The sequence below is a fragment of the Marmota marmota genome, unplaced genomic scaffold, assembly GCF_001458135.2.
Source record: "Marmota marmota marmota unplaced genomic scaffold, marMar, whole genome shotgun sequence".
NCBI lineage: Eukaryota > Metazoa > Chordata > Mammalia > Rodentia > Sciuridae > Marmota > Marmota marmota.
The window spans coordinates 548,521-573,048 of record NW_026000327.1 but is presented as its reverse complement, the minus strand read 5'-3'; the positions used below and the strand labels follow the sequence as shown (position 1 = coordinate 573,048).

Below are 24,528 nucleotides of genomic sequence, written 5' to 3'. Positions count from 1 at the left end.
AAAAAAAAAAAAGGAAAGAAGTAAAATTGGTTTAAATATTAAATTATGCAAAGCTCCAAATACATATACAGAACAACAATAAGGATTAAAAATTTAAGTAAAAATAAAGTCACCAAAAATAAATGGTTCCATTCTGACATTTGTATTTTCATCTCAAGAAAAATATGTCTCTATATTTAGATTTAAGTGGAGAAAGTTATTCATGGCCATTAACCTAGTCATGAACACAAAAGATAAGTCAATGTGATTTACAGTAAGTTTAACATACAAATTATATTTATTAAACTTTTAAAATTATCAGGAAAGTTGTAATATAGATATGGCAATAATCCTCAAAAGCAAAAATGCTAACTCTTAGAATATATTTAGTAATAACTTATTTAAGAACTTCTACTCTCAAATCAACCAAATGGGTAAAGACATTCTAAATGCAATGTCCCCAACTAATGATCGGATAATTGTTCTTTTCTTAAATTCAAAAGTTAGGAGAATATACTAAAACTGTTCAGTAATTTTTAAAAAGCAGTCTACTATAGATAATAATATTGTGTTTTAGATGAAGAAAAAAGTTATTTCATAGACTGAAAATATAAATCAATTAAGCAATTTTTATCCAAAATTTGCCTGATGTTGTAAACTGCATTATGATAATTCATATTTAATTCCAAAATAACTAATAAATTAATTTCTCAGGAATACTTCCTAAATAAGGGAATACTGCAACAATAATCTAATAATTTCCCCAAATAAACAACTACTGATATACAAAAACTATTGGGGTAAAATTGTAATTACATATTAACATATTCTTTTTTAAAAAAATATTTTTTAGTTGTCAATGAACATTATTTATTTATTTACTTACTTTTTTATTTATCTGTGGTTCTGAGGATCAAGCCCAGAGCCTCACATATGTCAGACCAACTGTTCTACTACTGAGCCACAACCCCCGCCCACATATTAACATATTCTTAACTTTCAATACCAATATTTAGTGGAACTTCAGAAAGGCGAGAGAACACATTAGAATGATTGCTTTGTGAATTGAGAATTTATTTAGAAGCAAGATAAATGTCTTTTTGCTTTGATATAAAGGGGCAATTGTCAGAAACAAGCTTTGATTTAAAAAAATTATAGTCACAAGTTATATATACTCTAAAATTTGGTGGTATGCAAAACTGAAAAGATCATGAAATACCAAAATGTTTCTAATCAGAAATATATATACATATATATGTAGTACATATATACATAATTTTTAAAAACTGGATTCATGCGAAATGGCACAGAATGTCAATGTTTAAGGAAATAAAGAATAACCTTGGCAATAAAGAATTCTTATTAAATACGTATAATATTTTCAAAATTTACTAATTATCATCAAAATTTACTCTATCAGAAGGTGTAAACAATTTTATTGTTTCTTCTGCTACAGAGCAAAGCATTCTGAATTACCAATTCTTATATTTGAAGTTCACTGTGTGGTGAAAGCAAAGGGAAACTGGAGAACCTGATAGTAAGTTTAAAAGTGTTCCTTAACTCACACAAAAATCAGTAGTCATATAATAGAAACCTATTATCTATGGACACAAGTTTGGCACTAATAAATAGCTGACCTCTGAATTATGTGAAAATAAGAAGAATCCTAAGTTACCAAGCTAAAAATTAAGATTAAAAGCAGAAGATGGAGACTACATAACTCCAGAAAATAATTGATATAAGTCATTTATAAGGAGAATGAAAACAGTACCAAAAGTATAAAATATTAAAAATGCCCTACTTCTAATAAAAATTTGCCAAATGTTCAAAGAGATCATTAAAAATATATATTTAAAGAAATCCAGGAAAAACAATTTTCAATTTAAAAAACCTCATTACATAAAGAAGTTCATTAAACTTTGAATGGAATAAATGTAAAAGGAACTTCACCACAGTCATCGTAATCAAATTATTAAAGCTATAGTACAGACAATCCAAAACAGGAAAATCACTTATCATTTTAAAGAGAAAAGTGAAATGATTCACTAAACAGACTTAAATTATAGGAAGAATGACATAGTAAAACAAAACACAGTGGTAAGAATTCTGTGTCAAGAGGCTGGGGTTGTGAGTCAGTGGTGGGTTGCTCCCTAGAGTGTATGAGGCCATGGGTTTGATCCTCAGCACCACATAAAAATAAATAAATAAAATAAAGGTATAATAAATATAATTAAAAAAAAGTAATTCTGTGTCAAGTAAAATAGTTCCTCAAAAACAAACCTGAGGGCTGCAGCGCTGGGTTGCATCTTCAGTACCACATAAAAATAAATAAATAAAATACATAAAAAGAATTGTGTTTTAAAATACAACAACAACAAAAAACAACCCTGAAGGCTGAAGTTGTGGCTCAATGGTAGAGCACTTGCCTAGGATGTGTGAGGCACTAGGTTTGATCTCAGCACCACATAAAAAAATAAATAAGATAAAGATGTCCAATATGTTTATCTACAACTAAAAAAGATATTAAAAACAAACAAGCAAACCTGAAACAAAGACATTCCCCCCAAAATACTTAGTAGCACAGGTGTACACTACTAACAAAAATTATGTAGATCAGTAATAATTAGGTCTGTAAGATTGAATAGCCATTGAAATATTCAAAATTCTACAAATAGAAAAAATTATTTATCAATATATGCATACTATGTGTCTTGTTTTTATGACATAAAAATATTTAAAGGAATTATAATACTCATCAGACAAATTCAAATTTTATGCAAAATACACATGCACACACTGTAAGTGGGGAAGGAAAAAACAAAAAATAAAAGAAAAAGGGCAGAGATTCTCAGGCTGATTAAAAACACCAAAGCCAAACACAATCATTTTGCATAACAATGGGGATATGTTTACAGACAATTTTGTTGGTAAATATCAACAAAGTGCATTTTTTACAAGCTGCTACATTTGTATCACTAGATAATATAATTTCATGATTACCATCTTATATGCAGTTCATAGTTGATTGAAACATCATTATGCAGTATAAGACACAACATGCTGTATATAAAATATTCTTTTTCTTCAAATACAGAGAAATATTCAAAGGAAAGGAATGATGAATGAACATAACGCAAACAGTAACTGCAGGAGTTGGAAAGGAGATATTAGTACAAAGAACACTTTAAAGAAAGAATTAACTAATAAAAAAGAATAAAATTTCACAATGGTAAGTCAATATCATGTAATTTAAAATAAACTTACTAAATATAGATCTAAAAGTATATGAAGAAAACCATAACAAACGTGAAAAACACTATATAATTCAACATTAAGAGCTGGAGATTTCATTAGCTTATTATCATTAGTTGATAAAGCAGATAGTCAAGAAATATGAATCCAAGACTTTAGCAATAGTATCAACTCTTTTAACCTGTCATGTAAAAAATGTTTCATTTGACATCGACAGAATACAAATTGTTTACAAATTCTCATGGAGTATCATTCATGATCAGTCAGTATAAATGGAAAAACAAAACAAGTCTCAAAATCAGATTATTCAAAGGATATTTCTAAACAAAATCGATTTACATTAAATACCACAAACAACAAAAACTAATAATTAACCAAGTTTTTGCAAAATAAATTATAGAGCCTTAATTCTTCAATAAGTCAAATTAAGAAATTTCTTAAAATTTAGAAATAACTTGACAAGTTATTGTCCCATCAAAATTTATGCTGAAATTAATTCTTGAAGGTTATTTATAGCTTTTAATATATTGTCAAAGAAAGGTCTAAGACTACAAAAGTAAGCTATTATATTAAGAAGATAAGGGAGATTTCAAACCAAAATAATTACCAAAAAAGCAATAACATTGATCAGAAGTAAACTCGGTGAAATAGACAACAGAAAACCAAAGGCAGAAAGCAAAGTTAGAGAGAGAGAGAGAGAGAGAGAGAGAGAGAGAGAGAGAGAGAGCACNGTGAGTTCAAGACCAATATCAGTATAAAAAAAAAAAAAAAAAAAAAATAGGGAGAGAGAGGTAGAGAGCAAGGAGGAAGAGAAGGAGAAAGTAAAAGGAAATACAACTTCATATACTGCTGACAGGAATGTAAAAAATGGTTTAGCACCTTAGAACAAGATAAAAAAATTTTTTTTAAATTAAACAAATCTTTACTTTATGATAGTAATTCTATTTCTTTTTTAAAAAAACATATTTATTCTTAAGTTTTAGGTTAACACAATATCTTTACTTTACACTTATTTGGTGCTGAGGATCAAACCCAGTGCCTCCTGCATACTAGGCGAGCACTCTGAGCCACAACCCCAGCCCCAGTAACTCCATTTCTTGATAGAGAAATGAAACAAAATATTCACAGAAACATTTTTAAACATAGCATCACTACCAATAATATTTATAGCAACCCAACTAAGAAAAACTCCAAATATTTAATTGGCAAAAAGTATACAAATCAACTGATGTTGACAGCCACAACCAAAGGGGCCCCAGCAAACTTCCAGCTGCCAGCTGATGATTGGAGGACAATGGCCCCAGCAAACTTCTAGCTGCCAAATGATTGGCTCCTCTGCAGTGATGCTCATTGGGCTGTTTCCCCGCCCCTTCAGACGACAGAGTTGCTCATTGGGGGACTTTTTGGCTCCGCCCACATGACCCAGCCAATCAGCTTCAAGTGCGGGGGGGGGGTGGGTTGAGAGGCTTGTGGAAAGCCAGTGGTGGCAGTTGGGCTCTGAGTTTTTCCTGAAGAGCTCCTGTGGTAGGGCGTGTGTTCTAAAAATAAAGTTCGTTTCTGCTTGATAAGTGGCTCATGAATTGTGCCCAGCCAGACTGCGGCAAACCACCTGCTCAAATTCAGGATATGGTTATCTAACACCTGCTCAAACCCCAGATGTGACTGTCTCTAGTTGCTGTGCTAACTGCTGTCTTAGTTTCTATGATTGGCTTGCTTGCATGACACTAAGGAAAGTCCCTGAGCTATGTTTTTTGTCCTTAAATTCCCAAGACACAGGCCAGGAAATTGCTGTTCTCCTAGAGAGCTTCAGTCTATAGGTGGGAGACAGTTCCTGTCAGGTAAATAAGGCTCTCTTTGATTTGAATTCGGATTTGAGGTACACCTTCAGGTTATATGCAATCTTTTGTCATTTTTTAAGTAGGTGTACTCCGGGTAAAAAATTCCTTTTTAGTATACTGCTTCTTATGGATAAAAAGATAGATACCTATCTCCTAATTTTTTTCCTTGAAACAAATGTCTCTCTGGAGCAGTTCTTTAATTTCCACATAACAGTACAACCACGGTGAAAAGGTGTATGGAGATTCCTCTGAAAACCTGGAATGGAAACACCATTTAACTCAGCTCTCCCACTCCATGGTTTTTACCCAAAGCCCTTAAAATCAGCATACTACAATGATATAGCCACATCAGTGTTTACAGCAGCTCAATTCACAATAGCTAAACTATGGAACCAACCTAGGTGTCCTTCAACAGATGGATAAAGAAATATGAAATAGATAACGCAATGGAATATTAATCAGCCTTATAGAAGAAAGAAATTAGAGCATTTGCTGGTAAATGGATGGAACTAGAACCTGTCATGCTAAGTGAAATAAGCTAATCCTAAAAACCACAAGCTGAAGGTTCTCTCTGATTGTGAATGCTGATTCACAATCGGGGGAGGGATATGGAATGGAGATTCACTGGACTGTACAGGGAAGAGTTGGGGAAGAGTAGGCGAATAGGAATTGGAAAGAGTAGAATGAATTGGTCATAACTTTTGTATGTTTGTTTATGAATACATAACCAATGTAATTCCACATCATCATGTACAATCATAAGAATGGGAAATTATACTCCATGTATGTTTAATATAACAAAATACTTTCTACTGTCATGTATAACTGAAAAAAACAAAAAAAATTTAAAAATGTTGAAGAACCATGTGTATGACATTGGTATGAACAAAAAATATTTTGACAACCCTCTGAAAGCCCCCCAAAAACAAGAGGAAAACTAAACAAAAGGGAACATTTCACATAAAAGGCCTTTATAAGGGTTGGGATTGTTGCACAGTGGTAGAGCACTTGCCTGATATGTGCGAGGCAGAGGCAGTGAGTTCAATCCTCAGCACCATGCAAAAATAAATAAATAAACAAAATAAATGTATTGTGTCCATCTACAACTAAAAAAAAATTTTTAAAGGTTTTAGAAGCAACAACAACAAAAGAAAACAAGAAACAAACAAACAGCAACAACAAAACTTTGGCAGACTGATGAGTCAATCAGGAAAGTGAGAGAAAATATTTGTAAGTTACTAAAACCTACAAAAAAGTTAATATCCAGCATGTATACAGAATTCAAATTTCTGAGCTGTAAAATATCAAATAATCCACCTTTGGCTATATGACATGAATACACATTTATTACCAAAAGAGTATGGCTAAAAAGCACATGAAAAAATGTTCAACATATCTAATCATGATGAAAATATAAATTAAATAAATAATGTTACCCAATATAGAATAGCTATTAGCAAGAATAATTTAAAAAAATAAATGCTGATGAGAATGGAGAGAAAAAGAAGCTGCATGCTATGGGTCAAATGTAAATTAGTATAGCCATGATGGAAAAGAATAGCCAACAAAAATAAAAATACAACTAACAAGTGATTCATAAATACCACTGAAGGCAATAAGCCCAAAAAAAAAAAAAAAAAAAAAAAAGAATACAAATACGCTAATGAGACAGTTCCATGTCATAGCAGTCAAGACATGGAATCAATCTAGGAAACCATAGGCAGATAGATGGATTTTTAAAATACGAAACACAAAATCAACCGGATACTATTTGTCCATAAAAACAAATGAATCCTTTCATTTCTGACAACATTTGGATAAGCAAGGAGAACACTATATTCAGTGAAAGAAGCCTGGCACTGAAAAACAAATACTACATGTTCTCACTCATATTGGAATCTAAAAAAGTTGATCTCACAGAAGTAGGGAGCAGAAGAGAGGTCATAACAGGATGAAAGGGTAGAAGAGAGAGAATGGATTACAACTGTCAACTCAATTAGAAAGAATTAGTTCTAGTATTCTGTTAATACAGGATGATGATTATTGCTTTACAAAGGTTTTTTTTTTTAAACAGTATTCTTCAGCCTAATAACAAGAAAAGATTTTGAATGTTCCCAACAGAAACAATTAATACTGAATAGACAAAAACAGTAATTCTGATTTCAATCATTACACATAGTATTCATGTTCTGAAATCTCCCAATCTTATTAATATATATAATTAGTATTATTACTAGAAAAATTTTTTTTAAAAATTGTAATAAACAAAAACTCATGTTATTCAAGAATACTGATCTCTTCCAAACTCCTTCAGAAATGAAGGATAAAAAGCTTTTCGAGATAATCAAAAGCTAAGGAAGTAATTCAAAGTTTTGTAAGAAAGATCTGTCTTACAAAAAATGCTAAAGGGAGCTCTTTGAACTGAATGAAAAGGATATACAGTAACACAAAGATATATGAAGGTATAAAACTCACTGGTTTAAAAAAAAACTGTACAGTAAAATTTAGCATACTTAAATACTGTAATGATGATGCATTCGCCATTTATATCCTTAAAATGAAGACTAAAAAGACAAAACTAGTTTAATATAGGAGATAACAACAATTTGTTAAGAATATACAATATGAATAGATGTGGATATACAATATTTAAAGTGTATGATTAAAATTTTAAAATGGGGAAGTTGTATTAAAATGTAGAATTTCAGCTTTTGCAATCAGTGACAAGTTGCTATCAGCTTCCTATAACTTTTTTTACCAATAGATTGGTTTCTTTAAGCCTCAGCTTACCACAAACCAATATCTGTAACTGATACATTAAAAGATAAAAAGTGCAGATACTTACACATTAATAGAGAAAATTATTTAACCACAAAGAAAGACTGTAGAGAAAGATCTACAAAACAGTACACAATTAACAAAATGGCATCCTTTACTATCAATGTTTACCTTCAATATAAAAAACTTAAATTCTCTAATCAAATTACATTGTGGTTGAATATAGATCAAAAAATAATACCCATCTCTACATGCTGCCTATAAAAGACTCTGTTCAACTATAAGAATGTACATTCAATGAAAGTAAAGGAATGGAGAGTGACATTCCATGAAAATAGAAAACCCAGAGACAGGAAGAACAACATTTAAATTAAATAAACAGTAAAGAGAGACAAAGAGAAGCATTATAGAGTGATAAATGGAAAAAAATCTGCAACAAAATAAAGCAACTGTAAACATGCCCCAGCATCAGAGCACCTAAATATTAAATGTTGACAGATCTGAGGGGTAGGTAGACTGCAATAAAATAATTTTAGAGGACTTCAACAGTGCATTTTCATCAATGGGAAGATCTTCCAGAAAGAAAATCAACAAAGAAGCATCATATTTAAACCACATTCTACACCAAATGGTTAAGAGGCATTCACTGAAAATTCTATCCAACAGGTATAAAATGTGCAGTCTTCTCAACTGTACATTGAACACTCTCAGAGTAGATTACATGGTAAATCACAAAATAAGTCTTAACAAATTTGAAAGAATGAAAACCATATCAATAACCTTTTGTATCACAGTCTTATAAAAAAATTAGTAACAGGAGGATTTTCTGAAACTTTACAAAAACATGGAAATTAAATAACAAGGTCCTTGATAATCAGTGGGTCAATGAAGAAATTATAAAAGAAAAAATAAGAATCTTTCGTGATTCTTAATTTCATTTTCAATGGAAGTGGATTACGACATACTGAAACCTATGGAACGGTGCAAATATAAAAGCGGGATTATGCTAGCAAAAAATATTAATAAAGAAGAAAGATAGCTACACCGTAACCTGGAGGTGCAGGACAGGCATAGGGCACACCACTCCACACACTGGGGTTCCTTATTCATCAATGTATATGTTGGGCTCCACAGCCCAACATCAGAGTACTTATAGGCTTGAGGCTGCCACCGCTTCAAAACTGGAATATTGCAGCTTCTATCAAGAGACAACATTAAGGACCTGGTAAGATGTCAGCAAGGTCCTTGTAGCCTGGCTGCACCAGAAGTTTCTCTGCGAAGGGTGCTAACAGTTATCCTGTTGCCGACGTAACAGAGTCTTGGACAGGGTTCTCTCTCTCTTGTTTCTCCTACTAACATCTTATAATTACCCTCTTACTAGTCATATAATCTAATACCGCCATATTCTCACATCCTATGTCATAAACATCTTAGCCCCCAGACCCACCTTCTACCATTAGCAATTGTAAAACATTATGCAAACATATTGACTATTTGTTAGAAGATAACTGAACTCTTCATTTTTTATTGTAGTGACAGAACTATAAATGTAAAAATAGAAGCCAACTGACATATGGCTGCATATTTGGTTATATTGAATACTGCAATACTGATCTCTTCCTTAAAACTGAGGTACTGGTAACCTGTAGGGATACTATAAGACAATAGGGCAGAAGGTGTAATATCTCGTATCTACACTGCAAGAGAGAAAGACACATAAATCTCATGAAAAAACAAGGGAGGATAGTGCCCCAAACCAACATACTGTAACAACAGAATCCATACATACCGCAGTAGGCAAAATGTCAGAGACGGCGATCAGAATATACATAACTAAAATGATTTGGGAATTAAAGAATGTCTGAAGTGAGTAGATACAGGCAAAAATCAATCACTCTAACAAAGAGATAAGAGAGCAAATACAGATAGTCAGAGATTACTTTAGGAAAGTGATAGAGATTCTGAAGGGGAACAAAACAGAAATACTTGAAATAAAAAAAAAAAAATAGCATCAGCAACAGACAAGATCACCTGGAAGACAGAACCTCAGACAATAAAGACAAAATTTACATTCTTGAAAAATAGAGTTGACCTCACAATGAAGATGGTAAGAAACCATAAACAGAATATCCAAGAATTAAGGGATACCATCAAAAGACCAAATTTAAGATTTATTGGGACAGAGGAAGGTTCAGAAATTCAAATCAAAGGAATGCACAATCTCTTCAATGAGATAGCATCAGAAAATTTCCCAAGCATGAAAAATAAATTGGAAATCAAATACAAGAGGTTTATAGGACACCAAATATACAAAATTACAGATCTACACCAAGACACAAGATAAAGAAAATGCCCAGCATACAGAATAAGAATAGAATTTTAAAGGATGCAAGAGAGAAAAATCAGATTACCTTTTAAAAGAAGAACAATTCAGATCTCAGCAGATTCTTCAACCCAGACCTGCTAGAACAGCATATACCAAGCTCTAAAAGATAATGGATGTCAACCAAGAGTCTTATATCCAGCAAAATTAAGCTTCAGACTTGATAATGAAATAAAGACTTTCCATGATAAACAAAAGCTAAAAGAATTTACAGCAAAAAAGCCTGTACTACAGATCATTCTTTTTTTTTTATTATTTTAAATTTTGATTTGCTATATATGACAAGAGAATACATTACAATTTGTATAATACATATACAGCACAATTTTTCATATCTTTGGTTGTACACAAAGTAGAGTCACATCCTTCATGTCTTCTTACATGTACTTAGGGTAATGATGGCAATCACATTCCACCATCTTTCCTACCCCTGTGCCCCCTCCTTTCCCTTTTCTCCTTTGCCTATCTACAGTTCATTTAATTCTCCCCCCACCACAGCATATTATGCCAGCATCCTTAAGTCAGAGCAATCATTCAGAATTTATTTTTGTGGGATTGGCTAACCTCACTTAGCATTATATTCTCCAGCTTCATCCAGGTACCTGCAGATGCCATGATTTTATTTTCTTTTAATGCTGAAAAATATTCCATTGTGTATATATACCACGTTTTATTTATCCATTCATCTTCCAAAGGGCATCTAGGTTGGTCCACAGTTTAGCTATTGTGCTGCTATAAACATTGATGTAGCTGTGTCCCTGTAGTATACTGTTTTAAGTTCTTTGGGTATAGACCAAGGAGTGAGTCAAATGGTGGTTCCAGGGGGCTGGGTTTGTGGCTCAGCGGTAAAGTGCTTACCTTGCACATGTGTGGCCCTGGGTTTGATCCTCAACACCACATAAAAATAAATAAATAAAATGAAGGTATTGAATCCAACTACAACTAAAAAATAAATATTAAAAAAAAAAATGGTGGTTCCAGTCTCAGTTTTCCAAGGATTCTCCATACTGCTTTCCACATTGGCTGCACCAATTTGCAGCTCCACCAACTATGTATGAGTGTGCCTTTTTCCCCATATCCTCACCAACACTTATTGTTGTCTGTATTCTTAATACCTGCTCTTCTGACTTGGCGTGAGATGAAACCTTAGTTTTGATTTGCATTTCTCTAATTGCTAGAGATGTTGAACATTTTTTTATATATTTGTTGACTGATTATATATCCTCTTCTGATAGTGTCTGTTCATGTCCTTGGCCCATTTATTGATTAGGTTATTTTTTTTGGTGTTAAGATTTTTGAGTTCTTTATATATTAAGAAATTAGTGCTCTATCTGTGATAAGATTTTGATCCCAATTAGTAGGCTTTCCTGTTCACCTCACTGAATGTTTCTTTTGCTGAGAAGAAGCCTTTTAGTTTGAATCCATCCCATTTATTGATTCTTGATACTAATTCTTGCACTTACAGAACCTTCTTGGCAAAATATTCCATGAGGAGGAAATGAAAAACAACAATGAAAATCTGCAAAGGGAAGAACTATAATAAAGGAAAAGCCAACCAGAGGAGAAACTAAGTCAAGCTAAATACCAAAAATAATAGGGACTGGGGATATAGCTCAGTTGGTAGAATGCTTGCCTTGCATGTACAAGGTCCTGGGTTCAATCCCCAGCACCCCTACCCTACCCCACACACACGAAAGAAAGAAAGAAAGAAAGAAAAGAAAAAAGACCAGTAATACATGATTCATGTCTCAATAATAACTCTGAGTGCTAATGGCCTAAACTCACCAGTCAAAAGAATCAATGGTACATTGGATTAAAAATAAAAAGATCGAACATAATATGCTGCCTTCAAAAGACTCATCTCATAGGAAAAGATACCCACAGGCTGAAGGTGAAAAGTTGGGATAAAATACACCATTCACATGGCTACGCAAACAAAGCAGGAATTTCTATCCTCATATCAAATAAAATAGACTAGTCAAAGCAGTAGTTTTGGTGTCGTGTGGGAAGGGGGGATTAATGTCATCTGAAAACAGTGACAATTTGACTTCTTTTCCAATTTGAATGCTTTTTACTTCTTTATCTTGCTGATTGCTCTGTCTGAGACTTCCAGAACTATGCTGTTATTCTACAATTTAAAAATATTTCAGCTTTTGTGCATTCAATATATTATTGTCAGCTCTTGACTTATTACATAAACTTTTTAATGATAAAAAAGAAGAAAGATATCAAATAAATAATCTAAATTATCATTGAATGAAAGCATAAAAATAATTGGTAGGAGGAAACAAAAAAGATCCAGCTAAAGAAACAAAATAGAGACTACAATTATATAACTCAAAAAAAAGGGAAATGTTCAATATGAAGAAGAATAAAATCAATAAAGTCTAAGAAACACAGAGAACACTCAAATACATAAAATCAGAGATGAAAAAGAAGACATTATAACTCATACCACAGAAACACAAAGGCTCATAAGACAATATTATGAAAAACTATACCAATAGAGCAAAATTCAGCAGATATTAATAGGTTCTTGACACATAGAAAGTACCAAGATTTAAGAATAGAAAATCTGAACTGACCAGAATTGAGTATGGAAGTTGAATAAGCAATCTAAATATCACCTACAAAGAAAAGTCTTCCCTGCTTTCAAGAAAAACATAGCATTTCTAAAAATTCAAACAATTCTAAAAAATAAAGGAGAGAGAATTCTCTCAAATTCAATATATGAGGCTACTATGACCTTGACACCACACCCAGGCAACAACAAAAGCAGAAAAAGAAAACTATACACAAATATTCTTGATGAAATTAGAGGCAAAAATTCTCAAAAGTAAACCAAATCTAACAGCACATTCAAAAGATCATTCACCAGATTAAAAGGGATTTACCCCAGAGATGCATGCGTGGTCAACTATGCAAATCAAAAATGTGAAACAGCCAGTCTTCAGTTAGGAGGGTCACATGCTGAAGTCCAGTCTCAAAAATCTGGTGAGATTGTGTCTCAAAATAAAAAACAAAAAGGCCTGGGGCTGAATGAGTGAAAGACAGTCCACAGACCCCTCTCTCTGCCAAAAAAAAGTGATAGATCACATTAACCAAATGATGGGCAAAACTCATAGGACAATTTCAATAGATGCAGAAAATCGTGTGACAAAATTGAACATGTTTTTCTAATAGCAACTAGGTAGAGAAGTAACAAACTACTTTAACATATCAAAAGCCACATGTAACCCACAGTTCAGGAATCTTACTGAAGGGTGGGTGAGGTGGATTCAAAAAGCCTTTCCATTCAGATCTGCACAAAAGACAAGGATGCCTACTTTAGCGTCTTTGAGTCAATATAAAACGGAAACTCTAAGCCAGAGAAATTAGGCAAGACAAACAAGTAAAATGCATCTAAATTAAAAAGGAACAGGTCAAGTCATCCCTATTTCATATGGCATGTTCTTTTACACTAAAAACACAAAAGTTGAACCAAAAAATTAATATGGTAAATTTGTAGGATACATAATCAACAGATAACAATCAGTAACATTTCTATACATTAATCTTGACTACCTGAAAGAAAACTGTAAAACCCCAGTTAGTTTCGATACCAAACAACAAAATGCTTAGAATAAATTCAACCAAAAGCAAACACGGCACATCAAAAATTGTAATTCAGGCAGAGGGCAGTGGGCAGGGGTGGAGCATGGGAATAGTAGACAAAACTCTAGATAGGGCAAAAGGACAGAGTGGAAGGGGAGGCATGGGGGTAGAAAAGGTGGTAAAATGAGTGAATATTAGTATTCTAAGTGCATATTTAAAGACACAAATGGTATGACTCTTTGTTGTATACAACCAGAGATATGAAAAATTGTGCTTTATGTGTGTTATGAATTGAAATACATTCTGTCACATAACAAAGAAGAATAAAATTTTTAAAAAAAATTATAGCCTATAGGATAGTGATTAATATGTATTCCATTTTCCTTATTTTGATTTTTTGAAAGGGCAGATTTATTAAGTTAGCCATATTCTTTCTATGTACAATGCCAAATATAATTATGCAAACAATAAAACTATTACACCCAAAAAATACATAAGTTAGTAAAAGGGGGAAAAAAAAGAAGAACAAAAAATTGTAATGCACTGTGGAAAGAAATTAAAGAAGACATGAATAAGCAGGAAGATATTCCTTGTTTGTGGACTGGAAGCATTAATATTGTTAAAGTAGCCAAAGCACCTAAAGCAATTTACAGTCAGTAGGGTCCTTACCGGAAAACCAATAGCGTTCTTAACAGAAATTAAAATGTATAGAATTTGTATAGAATCACAAAATAACAAGAATAGTAAAGTTAATCTTTAGGAAAATGAAATAAACATAGTAACACTGAGTTGAAGGCTACCCATTGGCTGTCTTTAAAATATACTATAAAGCTAACATAAACAAAATAACATGGTACTGGAATAAAACAGACACATGCACCAATGAAATGCAATAGAGAGAGCCCAGAAAGAAATCCACATGCATACAACTAACCACTTTTCAACAAGGATACCAAGAACACACATCAGAGAAAGGACAATCTCTTAAATAAATAGAACCAGGTAAACCACATGTCCATTCGCAGAATGAAACTGGACCTATCATTGACCATATATAAATTTCAACTTAAACTTAAATGGAAGATTTTAAAACTATGAAACTGCTAGGAGAAATATTTCTTGCCATTGGTCTAGGCAGGGATATTTTGAATGAGAAGTCAAAATACAGATGATGAAAGCAAAAATAGACAAATACGCTTACAAGATATTAAAAACTTATATACAGCAAGGGAAAAAAAAAACAACAACAGAGTGACAAGTGGGCCATTTTGGTTATGATAAGCATTTTGTCCACCAAGGGACCCTGACACACAGTCCAAACCTTAAAGACAAAGTCTTTAATTTAAGGTAGTCAACTAAGCATGTTATGCTGGCCATTGTGGTTCAGACTTTTTCTTGTTAACACTTTTGCAAAAGATCAAGTACATTCTAGTTGGCTGTAAGTTAGCATATAAGCGGCTTTTGTCCTGCCTTGGGATCCAAAGATCCATCTGTCTTCCTCCCTCCCAAGACATACTTCTATATGTAAAGTTTCAATCAAATTGTACTTTGTTAAATCCTGTAACTATTTGTGTCTATGTTTGGTTGGTCTCACATGATAAGACTTCCATGAATCAATTGGTGAGTCAGCCAGGAGGCTCAGGAAACACACACAGGGAGTCAAGTGTGAGGAGACATTTTGGGTTGAACAACTACCTGAAGTATGAGGGCTAAAGACTGGGGCTTGTGCACTATATGCTGGATGCCTGTGGCTGACTGCAAGAACACAGGGATACCTTAAAATGTCACCAAGTTTGTAGCAATTGTTCACAATGTTGCTTTCTGACCACTGTGGTCAGAAAGAGTGACGTGATGGGCAGGCTACTGTTGTGGGCTCTTTATGTCCCTACCATATAAAATGCCACAGAAGAAAAATAGATTCAAGACTTTTCACCTCCCTTCTGCCTTCTAATTCAATGGGAAAGTGCAAGAACCACATTTAAAGTTAGAAATCACTCTGGTGTGGATATAAAATGTCTCCCAAAGGCCATGTGCTAAAAAGACTTGGACATCAGCCTGTGGCACTACTGGGAGTTGGGTCTAGTTGGAGAAAGGAGATTGTTGGGGAATTCCCTCAAAGGGTAGTCATACCTGGATTCTGTACACTTCTCTTTTTCTTTACTTCTCAGACATAAGAAAGTGAGCAGCTATTCCTGCAAAACACTTCCACCATGATGTTCTGCTTCACCACAACAAAAAACAAGAGCCAAGTGACGATAACTTTAGCTTCTGAAACTGTGAACTAAAATTTCTTCCTTTAAGTTGATATGTTAAGAATTTTTGTCATAGTGATGGAAAGTTGATTAACGTGGAAACACTAGGACCAGTTTGTCAGACTGGAAAGAAAAATATCAGGAGACAAAATGTTTTATAACCTGCATTTTCCACAATCTGGATGAACCTGGAAGACATTAATGGTAAGTAAAATAAGCCAAAAGACAAATACCATATTATTTCACTCATGTGGAATCTTAGAAAGTTGATCTCACTGAAGTAGAGAGTAGAATGACAGTTATCAAGGGCTAGAAGTAAACAGTATTGAATAGTGTTTTAGAAGAATGTAGAGTAGGGGAAACACTCGTGAGTACATACAGTTACAGTTATATAGGAGGAATAAATTTCAGAAGATCTAATTTATAGCAAGATAGCAAGGTCATTACTGGAAAAGATATACAGTATCCTTCCAAATGTAAAGAAGTGCAGTGGCTCACTCCTATGATTCCAGAATTTCAAGAGACTGAGGCAGGAGGATTGCAAGTTCAAAGCCAACCTCAGCAAAAACAAGGAGCTAAGCAATTCAGCGAGACCTTGTCTCTAAATAAAATACAAAATAAGGTTGGGGATGTGGCTCAGTGGTTAAGTGACCTTGGGTTCACTTATACGAAATATAAGTGAACCCAATATGAAAAAAGAAGAAAAACAGATGTAAAGAAAATTCATGTTATTAGTTCTTACACACACACATACACGCACACACAAAAACTGATTAAGTAAGATATAAATTTGATTCACAACATTTAATAATAAATGCATATTAATTTTTATATATGCCAATTTTTAAAAAATATATTTTTTAAATAATAATTTTATTAAAAAATTTTTAGTTGTAGATAGACCTTTATCTTATTTATTTATTTGTATTTGGTGCTGAGGATAGAACCCACTGCCTCACACATGCTAGGCAAGCACTCTACCACTAAGCCACAATCACAGCCCTTAAAAAATATAGTTTTGAAAATAAAAACAAACAAGAAATAAAAATCAGTAGTCAAAACTTCCACCTTAGCATACTAACCAAAGAAGAACCAATTATATCCAAAGTAACTAAAGTAATAATAATTACAAGGTAAATCAATTAAATAAATACAGAAAAATAGTAGTGAAAAATCAATGAAATAAAAAATGGGTCCTTTGAAAAGATCAGTAACATCTGCTAGCCTCTAGCCACAAAAAAAAAAAAAAAAAAACAAACAGATTGGAAAAAAACAACAAACCACTAAATCAGAATTGGAAGTGGTTCCATTACTACTAATCTACATTTAAAGGATCATAAAGAAATATTATGAGCAAGTTTATACTCCAAAGACTGATGAATTAGTTGAAATGACACAATAACTACAGAATTCACCTAATGAAAATTGACAATCTGACTCAAACTATTTTCTAGTAAGAAAAAATAATTATTGAATAAATAATTAATATCCTGTCCCAATAGAAAACAGTGGCCATTTGGTCAATGTAAGAAGACAAAATTACCCCAAAACCAAAATGGCAAGAAAGGAAAGTCATGAACAAATAAAGTTATGGCAAGAAAAGAAAGTCATAAATAAAGTTATGGCAAGAAAGGAAAGTCATAAACAAATCTTTCTCGTAAATATTAGATGCAAAAATATGGACAAAGCATGCAAAGACAAAAGAGCCAGAACATCTAACACCATTTTAAAAGAGAACAGGGACAGAGGATCAACACCAACTGACTTATTGGTATTCTTTATAAGGCAACTGTAATCAAGACAAAGTGATATTGGCGAAAAGGATAGACAAATAGGATAACAGAGAGCTCAGGAACATCTAGAAAATCAAAGATCTTGGGCAAAGGAGCAAAAGAGAATACAAGAGCAGAAAGTAATCTTTTCTGCAAATAATGCTGGAACAACTAGATGTTTAAGTGCAAAAACAAGAAAAAAGACAGAAAAACACAACACTAAAACAACAAAAGGAAGAAAACAAAAAGGAATCTTTAGATAGATTTCTTTCCAGTCTTTTCAAAAAAGTAAATAAAAAATGTATCATGGATCTAAACATAAAACTATAAAAAAAATTCCTGGATGATAAAAAAAGAGAAAATCCATATACCTTGGATTTGTTAACGACTTTTTCAGTAGAATAACAAAAACATGATACACAAAAGATATGATAGGCTGCAGTTAATTAAAATTAAACAGTTCTGCCCTGCAGAAGACAATGCCTAGGAAACAAGAAGACTAGCCATGGACTGGTAGAAAATACTTGCTAAATACATCTGATAAAGGATTATTACTCAAAGTTGACAAAAACTCTAAAAATTCAACATTAAGAAAATGAACAAAAGAAACAAATAACAAACAAACAAATCTGGCCAAGGATCTGAACAGTTAACTCATCACAGATGATACACATAAGGCAAATTAACATATGAAAAGATCCTCCCCATGGTATTTCATTAGGATAATGTAAATAAAAATAATAAGGAAATGCCATACTATATACTAATAAGAATTCCTGGAGCAAAGAAACCAATAGCACCTAGTATGAGTGAGGATGTAGACCAACAGGAAGAACCATTCACGGTTCATTGCAGACTGGAATACAAAATAGTGTAGCCACTTTAGAAGACAGTTTGACAATTTATTTGAAAATAAAACATGTCCTTGCCATGTGATCAAAAAATGACATTCTTAGATATCTACCCAAAATGAGTTAAGGATTTCTATATGGAATCTACACATAGATGTTTATTTCAAATTTTATATAATTGCCAACTCAACTAAGAAGTACTTCAATAGATGATTGGCAAAACAAATTTACACATTTACACATGGGACTACTATTCAGGGTTCAAAAATTTAAAAGATCTATTATGACACAAAAAGACAAGGAGGAAAATAAATGTATGTATCTAAGAACAAATCAATCTGAAAGGCTTTATAACATATGGTTCCAATAATATGACCTGTTGAAAAGGGAACACTACAGAAACGATAAAAAAGTCTGAGCCAGTGTGTAATCTCAGTAATTTGGGAGGCTGAGGCAGTAGGATCACAAGTTCAAAGCCAGCCTCAGCAATTTAGTGAGACACGAAGCAACTCAGTGAGATCCTATCTCTAAATAAAACACAAAACAGAGTTGGAGATGTAGCTCAGTGGTCTAGTGCCCCGGAGTTATATCCTTAGTACCCCCAATCAAAAAAAAAAAAAAAAAAAAGGTCAGGTTGGCATAAGTTCAGGAGAGGCGGAGAGGGATAAACAAACATAGCACAACATACATTTAGGAGAGTGAAACTTTTTTCTTGGATACTATTAAGATGAATGCATGCCATCCCCTATTTGTCAAAACTCATAAAATACAACACAAATAGCAAACTATGGACTTTAGTTAATAATAACCAATGTTGTCTCATCAATCCTAAGAAATGAACCAGAGTAGTGTAAGAGATTTGTGAAGAAATGGAGGAGGGAATGGGAGGTTTCTATCTGTATACCTAGAAGAGCTCTAAAAAAATATAGTCCATTAATCACTAATAAGTTTTAAAGAGGTTCAAGAAATTCACATTGTTAATCAAAAGCTTAATGGCTCTTTCCTTTATTCAAAGTGGGACCTTTCTTAAAGCCTCACATTTAACCAGCCATATTTTATCTTTCATTTCTCTTTCCAAATTCCTTAAACTATCTGAGTATCTAATATTTTGGCCCACCTGTGGCACTTGCTACCTACAGCTCAAGTTACACTTCACTGTAATTTATGGTATTTAAAACTTTTTTTTTTTTGGTCCAAAGGGAATGAATACTTAGCATTTTTATTCAGGGAATATCTGAGCATAGACCTGCAGAAAAGAGATATTTCTTGTCTTATGGAGGGGTTATATCCTTCTAAACCCACCAAAAGATGAAAATATTATAAGCTGAAAACAGTTAATACATCTTACCCACTAAACATCGTAGTTTTGCCTAGTCTAACTTTTATAAACCTGCTCAAAACACCTACAATCTACTTGAGCCTACAGTAAGTGCAAAATTATCTAATACAAAGTCTGTATTATAATAAAGTGTTAAATAACTTATGCAACTTATTTAGTATTGTACCAAAAGTGAAAAAGAATGGCTGCATGAGTATAGTATGCACACATGGGTTTTGTAGTTACCCTAGGATGCAAAAAAACAAAATATATTTAAAAATTCTGATCCATAGAGGACACAGTACAGTAAGAGATGTTTAACCTCACGATCACACGACTGCCTGGGAGCTGGCAATAAGTTGTTGCCTCTATCCAGTATCACCAGACATTAGCACAACATATCCCGAGCCCATAAATGATCAAAATTCAAAGTACAGCTTCTTTTGAATGCATACAGTTCATTCGCCCCTACAAAATGTGATTTTGATAGTTTAATTAGCAACTAGATTAAGGGCTCCCTCCCTTCTTTCCCTTGGCTTCCCATACTATTTAACATAATGTGTATGTATACTAATCATACATTGATACATTTATGTGCACAGACTGAGTCAAAATTTAGTAATGATCCTAGTTAAAAATCTTATATGGTTATTGAATTATTTAAAATTAGTTCTTAAAGATAAAACCATTCTTTAAACTTAAATTTCTTCTTCTTCTTCTCAAAATGTATACAAGCCAAATAAAGATAAACTATAAGAGCCAAAAAAACAGCTAGTCTTTCTTTTACCTGAGCAGAGTTAGACAGTTGTTTTCTCCATGGCTCTCCTGTGATGCTGGTCAGGTTTGTGCAGTTATGAGGTAGAGTGAATGTGTTTTGCTGCAGGTAAGGCACATTTCCATTACTTCCACTTCCTTTTATATAATTATTGCCTACCAAAATAGTGTCTGTATTCCCTAGAGTTTCTGATGTGCCGAACGGAACATAGCCTGCAGAAAAAGGTCCGTTGGACAAAGGCTTTTCAAGACAAGCAGGGCGAACTCCAGGCTGAGAGATGCTAGGTGCTCTGGTCAGAGCTGCATGTGGTTGCTGGCTAGAGATAGAGTTTGTACGCAGTGATGAGTCAGATATTGGCCCATTAGGAATTCCAGTAGTTTGTACCTGAGCAACTCCTGTTTGTCTCATCTTCAAAAACAAAAAAGAAAACCTGCTTGTGTGATTCTGAAAATGTGTAATCGAAACATCTGTAATTTTATCATAGCATTTCATCTAAGTTAGAAAAACACTTTAAAAAACAAGAAACCATGCTTGATTTTAGAGGTGATAACTGCATAAAAATTAATATTTCCTTGCAGAGACAATAAAGTCAGCTAAAATTCATGGATTACAAATCATAAATTAATAGGCCTTCTTTTTTTTCCATCATGAAACAGAGGACTTCAAGTTTCCATTTTATTTATACCAAATCCTTCAAGTAAAACAATCATTAAAGCATCACCACCTCAATTTGGGGCAATTTGTTAATTATTAATATTAAAAATAAGCAACTTAAGACACAAACAAAACATTATGCAAATAAATAATGAAATACCAAGTGTTTGTTATAAATTAATTTGTAGCTCTTTTTCCCTTCAAAAATCTGTTTCAAGCATCCAAAGCTGATATTAAATTCCACTGAATACACACAAAAACTAGCAGTGACCTTAATATCCTCTAAAATGACACTGCAATAAAAAAAATCCCATGTGCTAATATATTTTAGAAATGATAAAAGTGTACATACTCTTTGCTGCATTAAGACAAACTGATTTTCCAGCTGTTCCAGCATCAGTCTCTGAGCTGGATTTAAATTATCTTTATTTGCACGCAGCTGTTCCAAGTGCTAAAAGGAAAGAGGAGAATATAATCCAAGTTTAAGCTAAACATTAGAATGAATACAAAGTTTTACATAAAAACATGATAAGGCAATTTCCCAATAGAAAGTCTATAAACTCACCACCAGTACTCATTTCCAAAATAAAATTTTTCAGAGGTATGAGAAAGGCACAGATCTAAAGATTCATCTCAAGAAAGTTAATTTGTTTGTTTTGAATGAAATGTATTGAGGAATTGAAATTTCAGAGAGAAAGCTATTTAACAATTTTGTGTCCTTAAAACAGCAGGAAATGACATAAAAACCCAACAATGGGGATTTGATTAAATGAGGTATAATCCCCATGAAGACTCAACTGGAACATATATCACCATAAAAAAACAATAAAGCGGGCTGGGGATATATAGTTCTGTTGGTAGAGTGCTTGCCTTGCAGGCAGCACAGGCCCTGATTTCAATCCTCAGTACTACCAAAAAAAAAAAAAAAAAAGAAAACATGAAACAATATAAAGACACGGGAAAATCCTCAATTTACATTTTTATGAAATAAAAAAAAAAACAGGGCTGGAGTTGTGACTCAGTGGTACAGCGGTCGCCTAGCAAGTGCAGGGCCCTGGGTTCAATCCTCAGCACTACATAAAAATAAATAAAATAAAGGTATTGTGTCCAACTACAACTAAAAAATAAATATTTTAAAAAAAGAAAAAAGAGGGGCTCTGGACATTGATTGCTCAAGTGGTAACACGCTCACCTGGCATGTGTGAGGCACTGGGTTCGATCCTCAGTACCACATAAAAATAAAATAAAGATACTATGTCCACCTAAAACTTAAAAATAAACATTTAAAAAAAGAAAAAAAGAAAGCAAAATTCTGCAATAAATACACATATAACTTCTGCTTATCTAAAGTTCTACCTACATTTCTATTTTAAAAATGCAAAAAAGGAACGTATGAGACAGATATATTTGTTTGTATTTGCAAATTTTCTGTCTACAAGAAATAATACTGCCTGTCTGTGAGAAAGGAAAATTGGTAGCTGAAGGAAAGGAAAAAACCAAACCAAGCTTTTATACTCTCTAATCTACCCATTTCTACTTTCTGCCCAACCACCAAAATTAATTATAATTTCTATTATTTTGAAAAATAATGTACACATTAACTTAAAATTGACTGAATTCTAAAACAATCCTTATTACTTCTACTTAAAAAAATACATCAAAAGAATATTTCAGGGGCTGGGGCTGTAACTCAGTGGTAAAGTGCTTGCCTAGCATGTGTGAGGCACTGGGTTCGATCCTCATTACCACATAAAAATAAAAAAAGATAATGTGTGTTTATCTACAAATAAATAAATATTTTAAAAAAGAATATTTCATACCTGTAATTTCTGTGGTGTCAAACCCCACGAATGTGCTTGTTGCTGTACTGGATGAGGTGAAATAGTTTGGCCACTATTCCAGTTATCAGAACCATTCTGAGAAAAATTGATTTTAGGAATATTTGGTTAAACTCCATCTATAACATCTATGACTAATGAGACAACAAATGACTAAAAATTGGAATATTTATTCATATACCTATAGAAATTAAGTTTTTAAATTCTTCTAAATACAGTCTAAGAGGCTCAAACAGTTTGCAAACACATAAATTTAGGGAAAAGTCTAATATCTAAATCATTTCTCAAAATACTTAGACTACCTACTATAACCAACATTTCAATTTATTTCAACGTCAGTACAGAGGGATGATAAATAACTGTTAAAAATCATAAAAGCTGTGAAATGAATGGAATGACTGATGAACACAAAATTATCCCTGCTTTCTACATACAATATGATGCAGAGATTATGGAATAGAAATACTGCTTTATTCCCTGATGTCCACAGGTTAAAAATAAATGATAAGTAAATTTCAGAAGAGTTGAAGCTTCATTTTTAATTGAGATTTTTCCATATCTCATAAGTATGTGCTGTGTCTGTATATATAAATACATATATTGAAAATGAAAAAAAAGTCAAAAGAATATCTCATACCTGTTATTTCTGTGGTGTTAAATACCAATGAACTTGTTGTTGTACTGGATGAAGTAAAACAATTTGACCACTTCTTTGGGGGGGATATATATACATGAACACACACAACACATACATATGTGCGATACTTTGTTGGACTAGGTATTCTTTTTTTCTTCGCAAGAGTGGGCAGGCCTTCTACTTGACTACAAGTGATCATGTGTACTGACAAGGATTGCTGTGAAATTAGTGTTTGACTAAAGTCTAACACAAGTTCAGTATTTGGACAATGAACTTTATAAGCCTAAGGTTCACATTAGTACAACAAAAATAGGTCAGCATTCTTAATTCATTCCTTCAAATTATAAAACATTATCAGCTGTGTACTTTTCAAAGTTACTTGGACATCACTGATTGAAAATACTGAAAATCAAAATGAAGTATTCAATAGACTAATATAGTTTTTCTTTCAAGTTTTGAAAACATACAAAGATTTTTAACTGACACCAAGATCCTTCCCATATCAGAGGAAGATTTATTTTTGACCTAAAATCCCTTTGAAATTAAAAAGGACTTTTTATTGTCAAATTAAAGGGATTTTTTACGTTAAAAGATCCTACATGTATTA

At 32.8% G+C, this 24,528-nt stretch overlaps 1 protein-coding gene across 8 annotated transcripts in view; it reads right to left on the bottom strand.

The window, feature by feature from the left end:
* LOC107158750 (lysine-specific demethylase 6A) overlaps nt 1-24,528 on the bottom strand; it is a 190,552-nt gene that overhangs the window by 54,987 nt on the left and 111,037 nt on the right. For 6 of the 8 annotated variants that reach the window (XR_007345077.1, XR_007345078.1, XM_015505245.2 and 3 more), the window contains 3 exons: nt 23,267-23,362; nt 21,799-21,897; nt 20,805-21,200 (listed from right to left, as the gene is read on the bottom strand). Coding sequence is in view for 6 of the 8 variants with exons in the window: in XM_015505245.2 (XP_015360731.1) it covers nt 20,805-21,200; nt 21,799-21,897; nt 23,267-23,362 (591 nt within the window). In the remaining 2 variants the exon portion in view is untranslated. Of the gene's footprint in view, nt 1-20,804; nt 21,201-21,798; nt 21,898-23,266; nt 23,363-24,036; nt 24,205-24,528 lie in introns of all 8 variants that reach the window. The other 2 variants (XM_048797399.1, XM_048797397.1) reach the window with 2 other exon arrangements.